Source organism: Ascaphus truei, chromosome 1 (genome assembly GCF_040206685.1).
Source record: "Ascaphus truei isolate aAscTru1 chromosome 1, aAscTru1.hap1, whole genome shotgun sequence".
NCBI classification, from domain to species: Eukaryota; Metazoa; Chordata; class Amphibia; order Anura; family Ascaphidae; genus Ascaphus; species Ascaphus truei.
This window is the reverse complement of record NC_134483.1, coordinates 503,333,690-503,355,767: the sequence shown is the minus strand read 5'-3', so window position 1 is coordinate 503,355,767 and position 22,078 is coordinate 503,333,690. Positions and strand designations below refer to the sequence as shown.

Below are 22,078 nucleotides of genomic sequence, written 5' to 3'. Positions count from 1 at the left end.
CAGAAGTGAAGTTTGCTTTTATCATTGCAGGGATATGTATCCAAACAATGAGTGTTTAAAGAGTGCTGTCTCTTTCTCCTATATTCTGTGACTAGTTTTACATTTTTTGGATGAAGCTGTTTTAGAGATAAGCACCAAGTGAGATTTTTGTAGCAATTTTGTATCCAACTTTTACCCACTCGATAGTATTTGTTCTATGCAACAAACAATTACATACATTGGATCACCCAATGAACAGGCATGTGTTCCTTCTATTTCCCACCTCATCATGCTGAATAGCACTGCAGTTATTCATCCACCTACTGCACTGCTCCCATTAAAAGGGAAATGAAGGGAGACACAAGAAAATATTACAAGATTAGAACAATTCTATCTCAAGAGCCCTTAGAAAAGGCCAATGATAGGAGACTCTTTTGTTCTAATGTTTAGTATGATTTCATGAGATTTGTTTTTGTTATTTATTTTTTGAAGTATGTTTTGCTGATGTTGATTTAAAAACAAGAAGTTACCCATTACAGCGCTAGCAACTTCTTCTTGATGTATTAATTAATGTTTGCGTATTATGCCATAAGTTTAGTAAGGGATTTCAATTTTATTTTTTTGTTGGACTTCTATGTCGAGACTCAAAATTTAAATAGAAATATTAAATGCCTTTTTTTAAACTATTGACACACTGGACCTTCTTTGTATAATTCGATTTATTGGTAAATCTTATTACTTAACTATTTTCACACTAATGAGACCCAAAAGGTCGAACAGCTGTCTGTAGGTAGCTTTACTGTCCTTGCAATTCTTTAACCCAGGCTGTGTTGAAAAATATGGGTAATACAGCAGGCATAAGCTTATAGGGGGTCCATGTTACAATGGATTAGAAGCAAAGGGTGACAGTGTGCTTATTTGCATGTCATTTCGAGAACCCTGGCTGCAGTGGAAGCATTGTATGCTGGAAGATAATGCTGAAAAGCAGAGATGCAGACCTGTCTGAGACATGTGAATGTGCTCCCAAGTGATATTTGTATTTGCTATAATGCAAGTGGTATACATAAGTATATATACTAATACTGCATTATTACACGTTTGTTCTAAGTAATATCATTTTCTAAATACATTTTAAGTTAAAAATATCCATACATATTACATTTAATATTAACCCTCGCAATTAAATGTAAATAATCTCGCACACAAATAGCCTAGTGAGTGTGACTCAATATAGCAGCAGTCTGCCCTGGTGCTGAAAGGACAGCTCCTGGGGACAGGATCTGTGTACTAATTTTAGAGCTGGCAGGCCAAGTGAAACTCCAAGTTGTTGCTATGTATAATCCGTGTAATGCTCTCTAACTATTTATATTCAGCACGTCATCTGTTAGGGAATCAGATCCTCCTCCTTCCTCCAGGGCTTCTTTTGTTAATGGTGTTTTATGAAAGACTTTTCAAGTCATTCTCACGGCTCCTGCTGATGATTTGAACTGCTGGTCACTGTGAGTCGTATTTACTTCCATGTCAAAAGTTTCCAATGTAAACCATTACCTCCCCAGGCTTCAATCCTTCAGCCTCTGCATCCTTAATCCTTTACATCTATTAAACAGATTATTCTGACTGCCAAGGATTTAAGTACAATGTTAATTTCCCATTCATAGAATTTCTATTTAAAGCTGTTAAACATAATTTACTTTTTTAAATTGTGTGTGTGTGTATGTGTGTGTGTGTACATATTTTTTTTTTTAAGTAAAGGTACTGTATGAGATGATTATAATAATCATGATTTTATTATTGTAACCCACCCTTTAAAGTTAACAAGGTATATGTAGATATGATGAGCATGTTTTCAAATCAGTGAATTACTGCCCCGCGTATAAAATTGAATGATAAAACAGCCAACACATAGATACTTTACCAGATTTGTCACAGTGTATGTTTTTTTTTCTCCTTTCCAGCAATTGATTACGAAGAGGTTAAGTGTCCACCACAGTGGTTGTAATTTCTGCGAACTGTGCTTTCCATACATATTAAAATGTATATAGCAGTGCAAAATCCTGTTTGTCACTGCATCAGATACAGTACTACACTAATACTGTAGGTCCCAAGCACAAGATTCTACTTCAAATAAAGATTTGGTTGAACAAAGCAAGATAGCCGAGACCAGCTGGTTGAGTCAGGCAGTCTCTTTGTTGTTTGTCAGTCCTGATTTATTCTATGAGAATACCCAGCTGGGTCACCCCTGTCGTAGGCGTCTGTTCAATGAAATGGGGCCACAATGTTCCTTAGCAAGGAGAAGATAACTATACAGCATGGTGAATAAAGGGCCACATAGTCTTATTTAAAGGTCATTACAAAACTGCTCTGGTTGATCCCACATGTCATCCATCCTGCAGCCCAGAGCATTTTTATGCTCCAGCACTGCAGATCCCAAAAGCATTGAAGGGCATTAAAAAGCTTTGCATTTACTTAATTCTCTCTTCTCTTCTTCCAAGCAACGCTGCCTACTGCTATTCTAACTATATCTTTTGATGATTCTATAAGTCAACGACATTAAATCAGGAGGCTGCAAGCTACAAGACTATAATTTCTATAAAACAATATCTATTGCTACAATAAGGCTCACGCCCTGTTTATATTTACATAATACACACACCTCCACAGACCAGACCAGAACAAGTGTCCACCCCTTATCTCAAAGCTTCCCTAATATTTCAGGCATCATACAATAATTACTTCCCATAATGCCACAGTGGTCTGTAACACATTACAGTATCTGTTTTCTTACAAGTCTCTTCTCCAAGTGCATCCAGTAAGTTACAAGAGTTTGTTGAGGTTATAAAATCTACTTTACAATTATTATGCATATGATGAGCTGCGTGTCATGTTGTTGCATTAAAACATCTTGCGACATAGTCCTAACATTACCAGCACCAATACAGATGCTACAACACTGCATTACAGGCTCCTGTAATCAGCTACGTTCCTTAGCAAAATACATAGAAACACACCCATCACTATGCCTCAAAGACTCCAGAGTCATTAAATCTGTGTCCACACAGCAATCCTCCAGGAAGAGGAGGGGACAGTGTGTCTCTCTTTTGTGGGAGGTGAAAAAAAACAAAACAAGCCAGAGAGGTTTTCTCCTGGAGGTGTCCCCCTAGAGCCTGGCAGGTGACTCTGCAGACACTGCAGATCCTGCACACATGTGACCAGCCCTTGGTGGAGAGGAGACCAGTGCCTGGAGTGAGTGGCTGCTGCTTGGGGCTTCTTCTCGTCCCTGATAGGCACCAGTCCTAGGAACAGAGAAGCCCAGCACCTAGCAGCATATACAAGTTTACATGTGCAATCCACTGGATGGTCGCTGCTTCCCTGATCCACCTTCCTTTTTTTATTAGTGGCTGCTGCACATTTTCCCTTTCACGTGCTTGCAACAATAGGATTGTATCTCCTCTGGCTTCACAGAAAAGAGCCGCACTGCTGCAATTTTTCCCCCCTATGCTCTGCAACCCCATCTAGTATAAGAGGGTTAAAGGGGGGTGGGGGGGCACACCATGGCAGCAGAGAAGAAGAGGAACTGGAATAAGGAAGATGACCTCCCGGTGTATTTGGCCAGACCGGGGACCACGGCTCAGACCCCCCGGGTGAAATACGGGGGGATGTTTGCCTCGGTGGAGGGGGCGTACGAGAACAAGACCATCGATTTCGACGCCTACAGCGTGGGCAAGAAAGGGACCCGCACCCCCCGGAGCAGCAGCAGGCCGGAGATGGATGGGGAGACTTTCAGCGAGACGGCCAGCGATGTGAGTGAGATCTCCGGCTCTGCCATCAGCTCCCCCGGGGACAGGGAGGACAGGACCCCCGGCATCGAGATCAAATACTCCGCTGGGAAGGAGCTGCTGCAGGGCCAGGACAATGGCAAGGTACCAGTGGGGAGAGGCCGGGCACCATCATCAGTCAAGTGCAGCACCATCAGTGGGGGGTGGGGAGGGGCAAGGGGGGATCAATACTTGCCATCATTTATCTTAAGGATGGGGGTTTTCTCTCTTTCTTTCTTTGCACCAGGTTCATACACAATACCCAACTGATAGCATACATTGTATTTTTTTTTTATTTGAGTAACCTGGTCCCGATTATATCTTGGGAAGGCCTGGATAAAAAAATGACCCCCCATTTTATTTACTGGTACCAGTTTGCCTATGTAAAGTTGTCTCAAAATAGTAGTCACAACATAATAACTGTAATTAAAAACGGTGAATCTACCTATAGAAGATCTTTATTCTCCCTCGCCCCCTCACCCCCCCTCAACCACCTTTTTGTGTTTCTTAGAAAAATCATATTCATGGGTTTATGGGGCTGCCAGTGTATGCAGGGCACAGTACAATTTGCAGACAGAGTGACCCCCTTCCCTTAAGAGCTTGCTACCTATTTTTTGTTGTGTGTGTTTCATTGGGAGATAAAGTGACTTGTTCAAGGTTATAAGGTGTTGGCATTTGGTGACCCTATGTGTAGTTGCAACCACGTACATATCACTTTATAATACAAACTAAACACGCATATCAATTTAATTATATATATATATATATTACATCTACATGATATATTTTAATAACTAAGAAAAAGCAGTCAATGTAACCACATGTTATGTGAGAAGCTTGTTACTCATGTAGCATAGATTTCCTGGCTTCCTATATGTAAATGAATTTGGAGTATCCAAGGGGACAGATTTTAGTAGGTGGGTGTGAATTAATCCAATCAGTTGTGTAGAAATAGCTTAGAAATATTATCTACCTAAACAATAGATGTTAAGGATATGTGAGTACTTAGTACCTGACAATCCAATACTTAAAATCAAAAGACAAGGATTTCCTCTGGTTTATATTGTACTTTGCTGGAGTGAATCAGTATAACAAAGAGGAGTGGTGCTCAACTGTATCTGTGAAGCCTTCTAGTCTTCCGCTCCTTGTGCTTGCCTGCTGTCCCATCAGATTCACTTTGCATTTTAATTTGATAGGCTTTGCCAAGACTGTCTGAAGAGGTTGTTTGCTCAATGCATGAGATCCCTATGAATGAAAGACTGTTTTCTGTAGTCTTACATTCATAGAGAACTCATGCAGTGAGTAAGCAGTAGACATCTTAAAAGACTGATGCAGCCCTGGTTAACTACATAATGCCTGATGTTGTTTTCTGCTGAGCTATGCACTTGACACCCTCTTATACATGATGAAACCTTTTGCTGCTCTGTTACAATACAGCTGACACACCTACTCCTTTTAGGCTATACTTCCCCAGGTAACAGCTTTCCTAGTCATCTTCTTGTAAGCTTTGTGTTACTCTAATATAATTTTCTCACATTTAAAATAGATAGAGATGTATGTTTTATATTTTAAAGTGTTTCTTATTCTATACATTTTCCTTTTTATGCCTCAGTTGAGTTTCATTATTTTTTCCCTTTTCTGGATTTCGCTTAGAAAAAAAAACACTTAAAAGAAATAAGAGCCAAATCATGGGAGTTTATTGTAAAGTTTTTCAGCCAGAAAACAGACCATACTGCTGCAAAAGATCAGCATAAGATTTGTCAAAGAAAAACCCAGTTGGAATAAATAGCATTATTTCCTTGATAAATCCGTTTGCTTGTGGGAAACTCTGATACATAGCCATGTATATATATGTATATATATATATATATATAGAGAGAGAGAGAGAGAGAGAGAGAGAGAGAGAGAGAGAGAGAGAGAGAGAGAGAGAGAGAGAGAGAGAGGGAGAGAGGGAGAGAGGGAGAGAGGGAGAGAGGGAGAGAGGGAGAGAGGGAGAGAGGGAGAGAGGGAGAGAGGGAGAGAGGGAGAGAGGGAGAGAGGGAGAGAGGGAGAGAGGGAGAGAGGGAGAGAGGGAGAGAGGGAGAGAGGGAGAGAGAATATGAATGAGAGAATGAAAGAGAATGAATTATTAAATGTAATTTGCAATACAGGTAGAGTCACTAGTGAACACATCTACATCCATTACTCTGCTTGTTAGCTTACTACTGAATATAGGCCTAACTGTGTAGAATCTCTGCAGGACTTTAAGGCCCTACTCAATAACTCAATACACTCAAGTTGTGATCCCTATCTTGGTAATAGCCCAGCTGAATTCATTTAAAATGAATTAATATGTCTAACATTTGGAAAGCTATGTATATTGAACTGTTTTTTTTAAAACAAATAAAAAGAGTACATTGCGTCAGAAAAAAAAAATTCTCCCCTAAAATCGCCTGCAGCACATGTAGATATGTCGTTATTCGTGTCTTACATTTGCCACATATTGTCTTATTCTTTTTATCGTGTGTGTCATGTTCATAGAGATAAATGCGCAAAGAATTGTTTGCGTCTACTTGCATTTGTCTTCCAGCCCAAAAATATTGACAATTTCGAGGCAATTCTGCCGCACAAAAGTGGCGCCTGCTTGTAATAATGTTATACGTATTATGTGCATATATGGGCCACCGACGACATCAAAAGTTCACCTCTAACTACACCCTCTAGTGTTATTTCTTTCTTAGTTAAAAAGAAAGTCGCTGCACATTATGCACAACACATCGAAGCCTGTTTTATACATTGGTGCACCAGGATCCAAGAATTTGTTAGTCTTCTGGGCATCTTCCTGTAGACAACATTGCTTTTAGCTAAACATTTATACATGGCCTCCCCAAAATATTGCACTGAACATGCCAAGTTTTAAGGATATTCCAGCTTCAGTACAGGTGGTGCAGCGGAAGACTGGTCCTCTGATTGAGCCACCTGTGCTGAAGTAATTATAGATTTAAAACCTGACCTGTTGGGGGTCCTTGGGGACTTGAGTTGAGCAGCACTGCTCTACACAAACTTAAATACACTGCATTATAAAGCCGCTGTGACTACAAATACATACTTTCCACTGTGCAAAGTTTATTTGTACCAGAGAATAATGGCGATCTGAAAAGACATGATTGGATGGTTTCAGAAATTTCAAGTTCAACTATCAAAATGTTATACAAACATATTCTAAACACAAGTAGAAACATTTTATAACTTCTCAGGAGAAATATAAAGAAAAGATAAAAAGATAACAAATAAAATGAATATACTAAGGAGTACTTTGATTTTACTTCCAATATTTTTTGTAGTATTGTACCTTTAAAGATTCCAGCTCTAATACTGGTGGGTTTTTATAATACATTGCATACTAGTGCAGTGGTCTCCAACCTTTTGCTTTAAGAGGGCTGGCAACAAAAAATAAATTGGATAAATAAAAAAATTACAATCAAATGAAGAAAGTTTTGCTTTTACTTAATCCCCCCTCCTCACAATCAACCCCCTCTCACTCAACCCCTCATTTTACATTCAGTCTCCCTACCTCTCACTCAAGCCCCTCTCCTCACACTCAATTCCCCATCCTCACACTCAATCCCCCCTCCTCATGCTCAACTCCAGCCTAATCAAACTTAACCCCCTCCTCCTCACACTCAACTCCCATGTCCTCATATTCAGCCCCTCCTCCTCACACTACACCCCCTCCCTCACATTCAATCCCAATACCTCTCACTCAATTTCCCCCCTCACTCAACCCTTTTCCACTAACTCAAATTCCCCTCCTAACACTCCCTCCTCCACCCTCACATTCAATCCCCCCTTCTCTCACTCAATTCCCCCTCCTCTCACTCAATTCACCCTCCTCCCAACCAATTCTCCCTCCTAACACTCCCTCCCCCACCCTCACATTCAATTCCCCTCCCTCTCACTCAATCCCCCCCCTCCTCAAGGTTAATCCCCCCTCCTCACAGTCAATCTCCCCTTCCTCTAACTCAACACACCATCCTCTTACCACTGTACTAGTGTGTAATGTATGTTGCATTGAATACAAAATTTTGTTTGGGATCCTTTCAGCAGTAAAGGAACTAAGTTGGTCTTCAATGTGCTGAAAGGGTTATGGGGCCATACATTGCAGTTGCAATAAATGAGCAAATTCAGCCATGTTACACTTTCATTACATCATCACTTTTCCCAAACAAGATATATTCAGTACTTTTCCATATTTAGCACAAAGACAGAATCACGTGGAATAATGCTGCAGTGATTTCAAGCCTGAAGTGATGGGATGCGGAACAATGTTCATAATGTGACGGTACTGGAGTGTATTATTATCATTTTTAAAACCAGAGACAGAACATAAAACACAGACAGAGCTCAGTTTTAGCACATCTAGTACTGTGTATGAGTTTCACTAGATGTGCTAAAACTGAGCTCTGTCTGTGTTTTATGTTCTGTCTCTGGTTTTAAACATATATTGCCATGCTCAGTAGCACTCCTCTGTGACACTCATATGCTTATATATATGTTGTGGTTATTTTGGGGGTTTCAATAGGAGCTTGTTAGGTGTCCAGTGTGTATTATTATCAGCATTTATTTGTAAAGTGCCAACATATAGCGTGGTGTGGGTATAGAGATTTGATCATTATATAAACTGTTACATACAAATGTAAACAAGCACACACAAACCGATACAAAGAGGCAATGAGGGCCCTGCTCCTGAGAGCTTTCATTCTAGAGGGAGTGAGGAACAATTTTAAAACAAAAGGTAAGGTGGCTGCTCATTGTGGGATAGAGTATACCTTAGTATGGAGTACAGTATGGTCCAGCCTTACAGCCTCTCCCATTAATGTTTGGGGGTGTGGATGTTGGGGGTGTTAGATAGGGTGGCATTTGGTCTAGCGGCACAGCTTGTGCCAATAGGATTGGGGAGGATGTTAAAGGTAAGCTAGATAGACTTCCTTGAAAAGGTCAGTTTTGAGAGAATTTTTAAATGTCTGAAAGCTGGGGGAAAGTCTGATGGGGCGTTGTAGGGAATTCCAGAGAGAGGGGACAGCATGGGAGAAGTCTTGTAGGTGGACATGAGAGGAAATTATAAGGCTGGAGGAAAGGCAGATTTCATGGGCATAGTGTAGGGGGAATTTAGGTATATATTTGGGCATGAAGGCTGAGATGTAAGGGGGGGAGTTAACCCCCTCATTAACTTAGCGGTAGTACCACTAAGGTAATGAAGGAGCTAACTCCTCCCGCAACCCTCCTGGTAGGCATAAACACCCACCATGAGCCAACTACCACCTTCATCCACCCCTACTTCCCCCAATAAACTGGGCACTGGTATTTAACCTCTTCATTACCTTAGCGGTTAGCCGCTAAGGTAATGAAGCTGCGTGTAAATGTATTTTTATTACATAGGATGGAAGCATGGGGTCTCCATAGCTGGTATTAATATGTGTCAGCTCCGGAGACACCTGGCTTCAATCCGATGTAGAAAAAATAATTTTTTTCTTCGGAGCCACATTGCAGATCCCATCTCACCACCCTTCAGGGGCCGAAATGAGAATGAATGAGTTGCAGCTGCGATGTGAATCTCGGAGCTTCTAGAATAGCTCTATTTGCCAAAAATTGCGAGCTTGAGGATTTTTTTTTCTTCCCACATGGTTTGTCTGTGTGGGAGCGCAACCGATCGGGAAGAAGCACTTCTTGAGCAAGTTTGGCATCTTATTGGAACTTTCTGAATAGCTACACTTGCAAACTCGCTCGAGAAGTGCTCAAAATTCTTGATAAGTCACTTATCGAAGCTACTAGAATAGGACCCTTAGACTTAGGTGAGAGTAGGTCATTGGCCACTTTTGTTAGTGCTGTGTCAGTGGAGTATAAAGGGTGGGAACCAGATTGCAGAGGGTCAAACAGGGAGAAGAGAAAGTGAATTAGGCGATTAAACACGTCAGTCAACAAGTAAGGGCTGTTATACACAGCGTGCGGCCGCGCGTGCCTATGCGAATGCGCGTGCACGTGCCGCATGCTTTTCGTAATTATAGTGAGAGGGGCAGTATACTGGGAAGGTACAGTGTTTGTGTGTGTTTGTATGTGTGTGTGTGTGTGTGTGTGTGTGTGTGTGTGTGTGTGTGTGTGTGTGTGTGTGTGCGTAATTTATTATTTATTTAAAAAAAAAAAACAATTGGTAAAAATAAAATATTTATTAAGTTTGTGCAGACTCACAAATACATACACACATATACACACATTCATACATACACATGCATACATATATACACACATACATACATTTAGCGCCGGTCGCGGCGCTAAGGAGATTCTTTTCCCTGTCTTCCCCGCTCCCTGTCGGCTCCCCTCTCCGTGCCGTGCGCGTGTGCGGCCCTCGTATAGAAGGGCTGACTCACGTCAGCCAACTAAAATTCCACGCGTGCGCACGGCGTAGCGCGCGCCCGGCACTATAGAACGTGCCTAACATGGAGCCAAAGTGGAGAAGAGATAGTTAGTTACAGGGTGATAGTTAGAGAAAGAGGCTGTGTCAAGAGAGGGTTTCTCTAGTATGGGCGTGATGAGTGCATATTTAAAAAGGAGACGGGAAAGTGCCAGAGGGGGGAGGGAGGTTGAAAAGGTGAGTTAGGGTGAGGCTTAGTGTGCCAGAGAGGGATGTTTCTGAGTATGTTTTTTTTTAATATATATTCATAGATTTGGGCTTCTTTGTTTTTTGTGTATACATTTAGCCATGCCCAGTAGCGCTCCTTTTGACACACATACATATATATATATATATATGGTAATTTTGTGGGTTTCTTAGAGCTTGCTGGGTATCTGTGTGTTTATTAACTGTGTCCAGCTGGTTTCAGCTGTTTTGGATGTTAGTGGACCCTCCCCCCCAGGGTTTAAACTCGCCCCTCCCCACTTTCCAAGTAAGCAGGTCTTTTTCATGCAGATGGTTGGGACAGATCCAATGCGATCTTTCTTCCTCTAATTATAGAGGTAAAAAAGAATTTTAATCAGTTAGTGTTAGGACCTGCAATATTTGGTCATGCCTTGATGTGGCTTGTAGGCTTAAAATGTTTTGGCCAAAGGGTTTAACTAAATTACCCTTTTTCAAGAGATATATAGATATTTCACTGTGTATTTTTGTCATATTGGATGTAGCTCTGGGCTTCTTTGTTTTTTGTTGTATACCCTTATGATGTACGAGGAACACCAGAGGCTCTTATGATGTATCAAGTACATCATGGTCAAATGCTCCTTTTCAAGGGGGCTCATACTGCTGACCGCTCCAACGGAGCAGTCAACCCACTCCAAATGGAAGGGGAGCTCAGTCTACTTTCCCTTTTCTGTATCCCGGTACCAGTCATATCACCAGGAGCGACAACATAATGCGGACATGCCAGGGTTCCTGTGGCACTCTGGACTCCCGGCACTAAGGTTTATGCGCATGAATGGCAGTGGATATTTGAATCTCTCAGGGGGGCAAATATTCAGCAGGTGATAACACCACAATGTAACTATATATGTATAAAGGGTAGGATTGCTTAAAACAGCAGTCGTAAAAAGAAAAGAGACATTTGTTTTTCATGGTGACTAATGTGAATTGCTGCTTTAAGACTTACGGGCCTATGTAGAAAACAGATATAAACCAGTGCCTTAACGATACAGTCCAAGCAAATGTCCAAATGCACTAATAAGTAGGTGGCATCTAGTCCTTATAGGATGATCCAATCCATAAAAATGGAGATGGCTTGTTGAAGATGGTCTGGTTATAAAACCAGAATCCTACTTACAACACAGCAGTTTGTTTCAAGCATGTGAGTCCAACTGTGGCAAAACAGCTCCTTCTCTCTCCTCAGTCATCGGAGAGGGGGGAGGGGATGGAATCTACTGAACTTCCCAATATCACCGGTGCACTCTTCAACAAGCCATCGCCATTTTTATTTAACATAGTTGTTTTCAGTATTTTTAATAAATTAGTTTAATTGTTCATTTTGGTTCGGTTTGTGTTTTATGTTAATGTTTGTCATTGGAGTTTTATGTGTGTATGTTTTTGATGTTATATGTAATTTCAACTAGCAGTATACACTATGATTTTTCTTTGCGTTTGATTTCACATATCACGTGACGCCATCCACGAAGTCTGCAAGCCAGTCTAGGATGATTGGATCATCCTATAAAGACTAGATGCCACCTACTTATTTGTGCATATGGACATTTACTTGGATTGTATCTTTAAGGTGCCGGTTTGTATCTGTTTTCTGCATTGTTTTCTCTGATTTGGTTCGGTTAGTATTTCCGGGCAGCCTTGGCTCATTTATATGAGTTTACTTTGCACTCTGAAATATTAGAGTACATTTCACAGTATTGTTTTATTGTTTACTAAGCTTAAGCGCTTTTTCCAGCACCTTTCTTTTTGTTGTATTATGGGCCTATGTACTAAGATTTTTAAAATAAATCTTTTTCTTTTTGTGCCTCAAATATTCAGTGCCGAAAAGTAATATGAACCATCCAAAAAATGAATGTACTTTATGAAGACTTCATACATATAAATGTACTGTATAATTTGTTGTTTGAAATAATTTTTGATGCATCCTTCATGTTGAATACCTTATTGATACTGTGTAAATGAAAACAAAAAAACGGTATATTTTTTTATTTAAAACTAGAATAAGTAAATATCAATTATTAGTGTTATATTATTTGTAATACCAGTTATCTTAAATAATGAAACATCTGTTTTGCGTAAAATATTGTTGGGAGATGTACATACGGTAGCAACTTCATTTTGCGATAATTCTATTAAGAGTCTTTTTAGAGTCTACGCCAAGTTGAACACCGCAGACAGGGTCGCCGACAGCTTTCCCGAGTTCCAGAACAGAGTTTCTACTGGGCGCCCTGTGTTGGCAGCCTTGCAATTCTCTTTTATTCACCATCCCCCCTTCTCACACTCACTTCTTCCCCATGTATTTCTCTCCCCGTTCCCCCCTCTATCTCACTCTCTCCCCCTCTCATTTACTCTCCCTGTCTTATACTTTACCTCTCTCTCACCCCCTCTCTCTCACTCCTCTTCTCTCTCTCTTCCCTCCCCTTCTATCCCCCTCTCTATCTCATGTCACTTCCCCTCACTCACTCCCTTCTCTTTCTCACTGCCCTTGTCTTTCTCTCACTCCCCCTTTCTCACTACCCCCTCTCTCACTCTCTCTCTCTTTCACACTCCCCCTCTTCCCACTCCCCCCTCACCCTCACTTCTCCTCTTTATCTCACTTCACTTTAACTCTGTCTCACTTCCTCCACTTCCTCCTTTTTTTTCTCACTCCCCCTCTCTATCTCACTCTCCCTCTTCACCCTGTCCCTCTTACCCCTGTCCCTCTTTCCCTTTTCTTCCTCTTCCCCTCCTTCTTTACCCCCTCTTTCCCTTCCACCCTCCCCCTCTACCCCCCCTTTCCCCCTCTCCCTTTTCACCCCTCTTCCTCTCCCTCTCTCCCCTCTTTCCCCCTCTCCTTCTTTCCCCTCACCTGCTTCCCCCTCTCTCCCCCTTCTCTCCCTTTCGTCCCTCTCTCCCTTTCCCCCCTCTCCCTTCTCTCTTCCCTCTCTCTCACTCACACAATCCCCCCACTTCTACCACTCAATGCCCCGAATCCCTTCACTCAATCCCATGAGTTCTTAACACAATATACTCTAATTTTGTTTTAAAGGTGTTATACATAACCCCCTATATGTATAAATATACAGTATTGTGGTCAATTTGCAAAAGCCTGGCAGCTACAAAACTGGGGCATATTAAAAACAGCACTCTGATCCTTCCTCCTTCGCGTTTCGCAACTATAGTTTTTTGCTTCTTCAAGGAAACAACAAACTAAAATTGCAAATCACGTAGGAGGAAGGATCAGAGGAGTCTTGTCCTGTTGAGGATTCATAGCCAGGCCAGAGTTCTGACTAGTGATGTCACCGCAGCTGCAGTGCAGAAGGTCCTGTCAACCGTCAGCACGAATCTTCTCAACTACCCGCATCTCTCACAGATAAGCATATTGATTTTGTACATTGTGAGTGCGTTTTTTCAACTTTTACCTTTGAATAAATTGTTTAATAGTCAGCACATTGGGGGTTGCTTTGTGCTTCTGTCTTATAGATTTATATACATACATATGTAGCCCCATTTCCCCCTGTATCAGGGCGATTACGTGTACTGCTATACCTGTGTTGCAAACAGGAGGCCTGATCCTCCACCACTGGGGAGCTTGGGGTGTATGTATATCTACTAAGTAGCGCTTCCACCTGAGATGGATCCTCACATAGTAGGATAGCCGCTCCCAAGACAATATGCCCAGTAATACACACACAGAGTATGGGGAACAGTATTTACTGGGAGGTAATAAACAATGACAACAATAGGAACAGCAATAGATATATATGTATACCGACCCATGGAACATCCCCACAGTACTTGGGTGCAGGGGCACCAGTGTCCCAGTGTCCAGACCCCAATGACCTTTCCCACCCTCAAGTATGAGACAGCGCTGCCCACTTTAATGTTGGTGCATTTATGTGGATACCTTCCCGGGTGCTCCAGCCCCTGGGTGTAGCTGACCAACAGTCAACGGTCAGTCTGCTCTAACGACGCCTTCCTCCTCCACGTGGGGTAGTCTCAAGCAGGAGCGTCCCACCATATTTAGTCTCTGAACATAGGTGGTCTGATCCCAGACCACAAGTTACGCGTCACTGCATGGCGTAGATACTCTGTCCCTGATACTGTACAACACAGGGAAAATTGTCCCTAACTATGGGCTTCCCTATACAGCTGCAGGTGCCTACTGTGAGTAGGGGACTAACTGCAGGGGAAAGCTGGCTAGTCCCAGGGCTACTGGCACCTGGGACCCTACCTCCCTCTTCTATACCCTGCTCCCTACTTCCACCTCTCGCACTAAACGCGCCAAATGTATCTCTCTCTGTGCCGAGATCCTGGAAACCCTATCGGCTGTCTTCCCCTATGTGGTGTGCGCCCCTGAGGCTGCTGGGACTTGTAGTTCCCTTGCGGATCTATGGGTGTAATGGCCGCTGCTGGCCTTACACTGCACATGCGCCAGGTGTACAAAGATGGCCGCCGCAACTCTAGATACTATCTGCGCATGCGCAAACCTTCTCTGCGCATGCACGCGCACAAACAAAATGGTGGCGCCGTCGGCGGAGCACCGGCAACCTGCTCGCCAGCACACAATCTCCCTGCAGCAACCACACATATATATGTAACAGATTTTCTGGCCTAGCCTGACCCACCCAATCTCACATTGGCCCCTGTGGTCTAACCAGTCCCCATTACATGGTCGTGTCTGGTGGTGCACCTGTTGGCAACAGGACTCCTGAGTCTCCCGCATGATGTTGTGTGGGGAATGCCAACCCAGATAGGCAGCTGAGGTAGTGTGTTAGAGTCCTACCTACATACAGTGCAGCGCCTCCACCTCATCAGGATCTCTGCGTCCGCAAGGAGATGGTTCTGATGAGGAACTCCTTGGTGGTGCCTTCCGCTGTGGAGTAGCTTCACACTCACTCAGTGGGGTTGTCGTGAAACAGGGCATCTTTATTGATGATGGTATGGGCAAAATGCCCCTTGCAGCGGTCAGCTCAGCCGCTCATCTCTCTGCTGCACTCCATCTGGAAGGTTCATCCTTCTCCTAATGGAGTTGCTTTCCACCTCTCCCCTCAGGGAGATTCACCAGCTTGTCTCTCTTGAGCTGCCCAGACTCACAGCTATTGCATTAGCCTCTGCAACACTGTTGCAGACCTCCACATGACTCTCCCAAACAGAGTAAAAACACCAACTGAACAGAACTGCTTTAGGAAGTGCTGTGCCTTATATAGACTCAGAAAGCAGCCACACCTCTTGTGTCACTAGCAGTGGACACAGAGCATGTTACCACTCCCCTTGTATACATATGACACCTCACCAGGTTGTGAGGGCAAACCTCCATGATTGTTACTGGCAACCCTGCATACTTACCAGGAATACTGCCAGTATGAAAGAGATATGTACACCAATTTTACACATGGCTACATATATATCATAGAAAAGGAACAAAAAGCACTCCGTAATAATAGTCACTGGTGTGAGTGCAGATCCTATAACCCCCTTGACAAAGGTCCCATTCGTGGACCGAAACGTTGGTTTTGTGTTTATTTTTTCAATACACTTGTTTGTTCAATTCTGGAGTGCTGTCTGCTGATTTCGTTTCCAAACGGTATCGTATTGCTTAGATAGATAGATAGATAGATAGATAGACTGAGATATCAGGGTTATGTGTCAAAGTCTCCTAGCTTCCCAGCTGCAAAACTGGTACCAAAAAAGAGCTAAAAATATTGTTTTTCCCCATTCTTGGTGCTGGGAGACTTGGATACATAACCCACTTTGTGCTTAGAAAATGGAAACCTAAAGTACATTGTTTTACAGTGTGTTTTCCCTTTTGAAAAATAGGACTGTAGGAGTTTGAAATGGTATAGTGATACACTGCATTATCATACAGTGCGCCATGTTTATTCTTAGTGGGAACTTAAATCACCCTTTCCCAAAAACATTATCCATGTAACTCTTTTGCTGTCAAAGAGGTATCGAGTGGTTTAATTTGCTATCAAATGCCACCCCATGTATGTATATATTTATATAGCGCCATTAATGTACTGTACATAGTGCTTCACAGCAGTTATATAATCAAATCAATAACAAATAATACAAATAACACAAAATGGGAAGAAGCGCTTCAGACATAAGTGAAACTTGGAAAAAGGAGCACTGACGCACTAAATTACCATACATGCATTATGAATGGCTCCTTTCATAAGAATATGAAAACATGGCTTTTTCTATGCATTGTAAAAAGTAATATGGAAAAATATATATTTGTATATACATCAGGTACAATCCTGAAGTAAAATGTGTTAACAATGAAAGCCAGGATACTTAATAAAAAAAAATAACTATCTCAAAGCACATAGCTTGTATTTGCAGAAATTAGACAAACGATCACTTATTGCATTCTTGATAAGCTAGTGAAGCTGCAGAGACTTGCGCGTCAGCTACCCCGTATATAACACTGCTTCTTTACATACTGTATGCATTCACATACACAATGCGAGCTACAGTACCCTTCTTTTATATCGCTTGCCCTTTCTTCTATCCTGTGATCTCGTGTATGATATAAGGCATCTGTGTGCCACCCCCCTGCTCCCTGGGATAAGGAAAGGCAGTGTCAGCCCCTCTGTGTGGCCTGAGCCCCACGTCAGCCAGGGACGCGATGCCTGCCCCTGCTGCATGTAGCGCTGTTATTGGAGGCTGGGTGTGTGTGTTGATGGGAATATGCTGCTGCTAGGAGGAAGCTTCCTGGGTTGAGCCACGCTCGCTGCTGTCAGGAGGGCACTGCCAACCACTAGGAGGAGCTCTACCCAATCTCCAGGGTGGGGGGGTACTCTTCCCTGCTTCACCACAGTCGAAAAGGTGGCATATTTTTTTTAATTTAAAAAGAAATAATCATTTAATTGAAGAAACTTCCACCCCCCCCCTTTTTTTTTTGTACTTGTTTTTCCTATACCGTTGCTCTGTTTGCCGGTGCAAGATCAATCATGTTTTACCAAGGGAAGAAGAGCATCCCACACATCACGGTAAGAGCAGAGGAGGGGAGGAGGGAGCAGGGAGCAGGGTTTCAGCACCAGCCCCTGGTCCTTTGTTACCGTCAGCAGCAGCTTGATGCATTGCTGGGGCAGCAGCGAGCAGTGTGCAGGGTGCACGGCAGGAGCAGCTCACTCATCTCACAGCCCCAGGAAGGCGGGTGGGAAATCCATACTGGGCGTATCGCTTCTAGTTGGGGGTATAGGGCGAGGGCATCGTTGTCTGCCTGCTAGATTTTTTGGGTATAAAGTCAGCAAAATGATTCATCCTATGCATGGATCTATGCAATCATATATGCCTATGTACAAGCTGTGGGGTGTCTCTCTGTAAGGAGGGGCTTTGCTTTACAGGGGCTTCTATGCACAGTGATAAACAAGGCATAGGGTGTGGGTATGTGGTGTGGCAATAATCTTACTTGGCATGGCAGGAGGGTCTTTATAGAGGGGTTTGTTTCCTTTACTCCGACGTGATCGAATCCGTAGGGGAAAAAAATAAATAATTGGTGATCTACTCACAGATTAGTGATCTGCTCAGATCTGTGCTGCTCCCACCCTGGCTGTGATTGTGTTCTAATGTTTGTGACAATGGAACAGAATCGGGCAACATATTGTTTTTGTTCTATTCGTGTTCAATATAATAAATGAATCGAATACATTGTATGCAGACTTCTGTGCTACTCTGTGTCTAGTTGGATGTAATGTTTCTTGTGCCGTTGTAATGTAAGGGATTACTGTATATTGGCAGAGTACTCAGCGCCATGACAGATCCAACCCCCCCCCCCCCCCAGTTCTATTATTAGCACAAGCCAAATACTGTGAGACATTTAAATGGGAATCAGATCAAAAACTGCACATACTGTATCATTGTCTCGTAAATAGTCGAAATGAAGAATATCCCTCTGATTAATTTCACTGTTCATTACAGATAACAGAACATCATTTTATCTGTATAATAAGGATTGATGATCAAGAACAGACATGGCATTATCTTTGAACAAATAATAGGCATGTCAGATCAATGCTAGTCTTGTGGTTCTCCATTTATATACTATACTATTATAATATATATATATATATATATATATACACACACACACACACACACACACACACACACACACACACGTTTTAAGTTATGGTGTGTGAAAAAGGCAACAAGAAACCTCCACCGTATTATATATATATAATACAAATGGCATTATCATGTTGTGATAATATGCCAACATGGATATATGGACTTAAGGTTTCAATTCCATTTTTAATATAAAAAAATAAAATTGTGTGAGGGTTTGCTTTTTCCAGTTTGATTTATTGCATATGTTGAAACATTAAAATACATGGAATTGGGACATTTCTATCTGTTTTTACAATATTTAATTGTGCCTTTGCTTACTATCGGATTACAATAATAATGCTCAAAGTGAATTCCCACTGGCTGAAAAAATATGTATTTTTTGTTTTTGTTTACAAGCCATCTTGAATTTGCTTTCAGACTACGACATTTTACAGTAGTATTCGTATTGCTTTCTCTGTTGTCAATTTCCTAAGAATTGGTTTATTTCTCAACTCAGATCATTGCAAATTGCTTATCTAAGTCCTTTAGTACTAGAGAGTATGTTGTCAGGCTGTTCAAATATATGGACTTTCAGGCTAAATGTGAAAAGCTGTTAAAGGTTTCTTACATTTTAGAACATAGAAAGATAACATTTGACAGCAGATAAGAACCATTTGGTGCACCGAGTCTGCTCATTATCCTATCTGATGTGAAACCTCACACTTTATTCGATCCGTGGCTTCCTTTTATACTAAGGATTACCTTATGCCTGTCACACATATTATTGAATTATTTTACAGTACGTTAGCACCTACCAGCTTTGTTGGGGTGCTATTCCACTAATGCAGCCCCCTTTCTGTGAAGAAGTACCCCCTCACACTTCACCGCCACTCCAGTCCTCATGCATCCCCAACAGGTCAGGGTTTCAGGATATCCGTGCTTCAGCACAGGTGGCTCAATCAGTCCCTGCTTCAGCACAGGTGGCTCAATCAGTCCCTGCTTCAGCACAGGTGGCTCAATCAGAGTCTCAGACTGAGCCTCTGATTGAACCACCTGTGCTGAAGCTGGGATATCCTGAAAACCTGACTTGTTGGGGCGGGGGGGGGGGGGGGGTGGAGCTTGAGGACTGAAGTGGAGCGCCCCTGTTTTAGCCCATACATATACGGCGGAGTTCAAGATTATTTTGATAGGTCCCTTTGGGGATTGATAAAATAGAAAAAAAAACTGTGTGTGCTGTGCATGCGCATAGTAAGTGAAACTTCTTTGTGTGTTGTCAGCAACATATAAAGTAACAATAATAATATTACTGCTTAGAGCATGAGTAAATTTGATTGGCGGGGTCACGTTTATTGGAAGCAGTAGGGGTGGGATGGGGGTGTGCGTGCGTGTTTCAGTGTGTGCGTGCGTCAGAGTGTGCGTGTGTCAGTGTGTGCGTGCGTGTGTCAGAGTGCGCATGCATGTGTCAGTCTGTGCGTGCATGTGTCAGTCTCCATCTCTCCAGTTTTGCCCCATCAGAATAGGTGCCACTAAAGAAGTTTCACTTCAACATGTTTAATTACTTATAACAATGATATCTTTAATCCGATTATAACAAATAAGGGTTAGGTATTTTGCTATGTGGAAATGGGTCTTGAATGTATTGGTTCCCTTACAATCTCTATAGACTACTATATTGTAACACAGGGGCGCACAAACTTTATTTGCTGTGCCCACCCTGCCTGCTCTCCTCTGTCGTTGAGCCCCCCTCCCTAACCTCGTGCGGCGTCGCAGGGTCATGTGCTGTCGTGACCTGCGGCGTCATTTGACGTCCCGTTACCATGGCAACCGTGACGTCACATGACCCTGCGGCGTCAGATGACGCTGCGTTGCCATTGTCACGCGTCCTGAAGCCGGCTGAACCTCGGTAAGTAGAGGCCTCGCTCAAGCTCCCCCGGCATTTAATTTAAATGCCTTGGGGAAGAGCGCGGGGCCTCTGCAACCGCCGCGCCCCCCCCAAAAAACCTTGCAGTTTGCGCACTGCTGTTGTAACACACTAAAAAGGACAGTACCTCATACGACGAGAGCGGTCACAATGAGCATATTCGAATCATTTCCATATCCTTGAATACATCTGTAAAAGAGCCTGCAACATAGGTTTGCCCTGGATGCATCAACTCATATTAAGTGCCCTTTAGAAAATGGGTATACTTTGTCTGTAAACATGAAGCATTTCTTCTGAAATATAATTAGCTGTCATTTAAGTTCTTCTTTTTTTTGTCAAGGGACAAAGACGCCAATCACCGTCTTATTTGTATTTATTACTTTACCTATTATTGCTGAAAATGTTTCGCTATTGTATGTACTGTAGGGGTATTCCTGGTAATAGCTTCTGTGGTAGATTCAGAGTGTCTTTTTTTTATCATTTTGTAATTTTCTTGTAAATTTTACAACAAATGATCACTTTCTGGAGGCTTATTTAAATGAGCTGCAATTTAAACTGACAAAGAAAGGTGCAAAGAGCTATCATCAACATGATAAATGTGAGGGTGTCATATTAGGGTGCTGACTGTGAAACAGTATCTTCTAAACCAACATCGGGCACAGATGTACCAATGACATTTCTCTGGCACTGGCAAAGTCCAACTGTTCCTGTTTTTTGGCTTTATTATTACTTATCAACAACAACATTTTTTTAACAGTAAATTGCCCCTTTTGGTTTTTATAATGCGTGTTTGCGTGTCTATACCAGAAATGCTTTTTCAGAGGGTGCTAAAAAGGAAGAAGAATTTGTTTATTCAAATTGCAAAGATATTGAATGTAATACAGATGTAAAGAATAATTTCACATCTTTAACTGGTTCAGTGATTTATTCCCGTAACTGTAAATATGTGTAGTGGTTTATTCAAATGTATTACATACTGTAGGTTACTAGTACCAGTCGGTGTAATGTAGAGAACAAAATAGTACCGTAGTATATTGTAGTTGTAGATATAAAGGTTATGATTTCAAATGATTAATTAGTTACACTACTGGCCCAAATTTCAGTATCCATGGTTTTGTTTTGCACTGACTACCCAAAGGTTTCACAGCAGGGCTCAAAATGTGAGCAATTGAGAATAGTGCACCGATGCTTCACAAAGAAGTGGGACTTAAGTGATTTCTTGAAGGCTTGGAAGGCAGGGGTTTTGCTGATGCCAACAGTGAGCTTGTTCCAAAGCCTGGGACCTTCTGCTGAGAATGCTCTTTTCCCAAATCTGTTGAATTGAAATTGAGGGCCAGTGAGCAGTAGTTGATCTGTGTAGCCTGGTTGTATGTATATCTTTATTTATATAGTGCCATGCAGGTGCATAGCGCTTCACAGCAGTAATACACGTGACATAATAATATAACACATAGTGGGAATAAGCACTTCAGACAGGACAGTAACAATCGGAAAGGGAGTCCCTGCCCCAAAGAGTTTACAATCTACGTTGTAATTAGGGAGAACTTACAGAGACTGTAGGAGGGTGTTATCGTAAGTGTGTCTGCAAGGGGTCACGGTCAGTGCATCTGAGATGTATGGTTGGCTGATATGGAGTGATATGTGCTGAGATGCCTG

General features: G+C 42.2%; 1 protein-coding gene across 2 annotated transcripts in view; it reads left to right on the top strand.

Moving 5' to 3' along the window:
* The first annotated feature begins 3,110 nt into the window (after positions 1–3,110).
* The window catches only part of CRMP1 (collapsin response mediator protein 1), a 61,515-nt gene continuing 42,547 nt past the window's right edge, over positions 3,111–22,078 (top strand). The window contains exon 1 of one of the 2 annotated variants that reach the window (XM_075569612.1): positions 3,111–3,899. In XM_075569612.1, the coding sequence (XP_075425727.1) occupies positions 3,531–3,899 (369 nt within the window). In that variant the 5' untranslated portion in view covers positions 3,111–3,530. Of the gene's footprint in view, positions 3,900–17,190; positions 17,442–22,078 lie in introns of those variants that run through there. The other variant, XM_075569621.1, reaches the window with a different exon arrangement.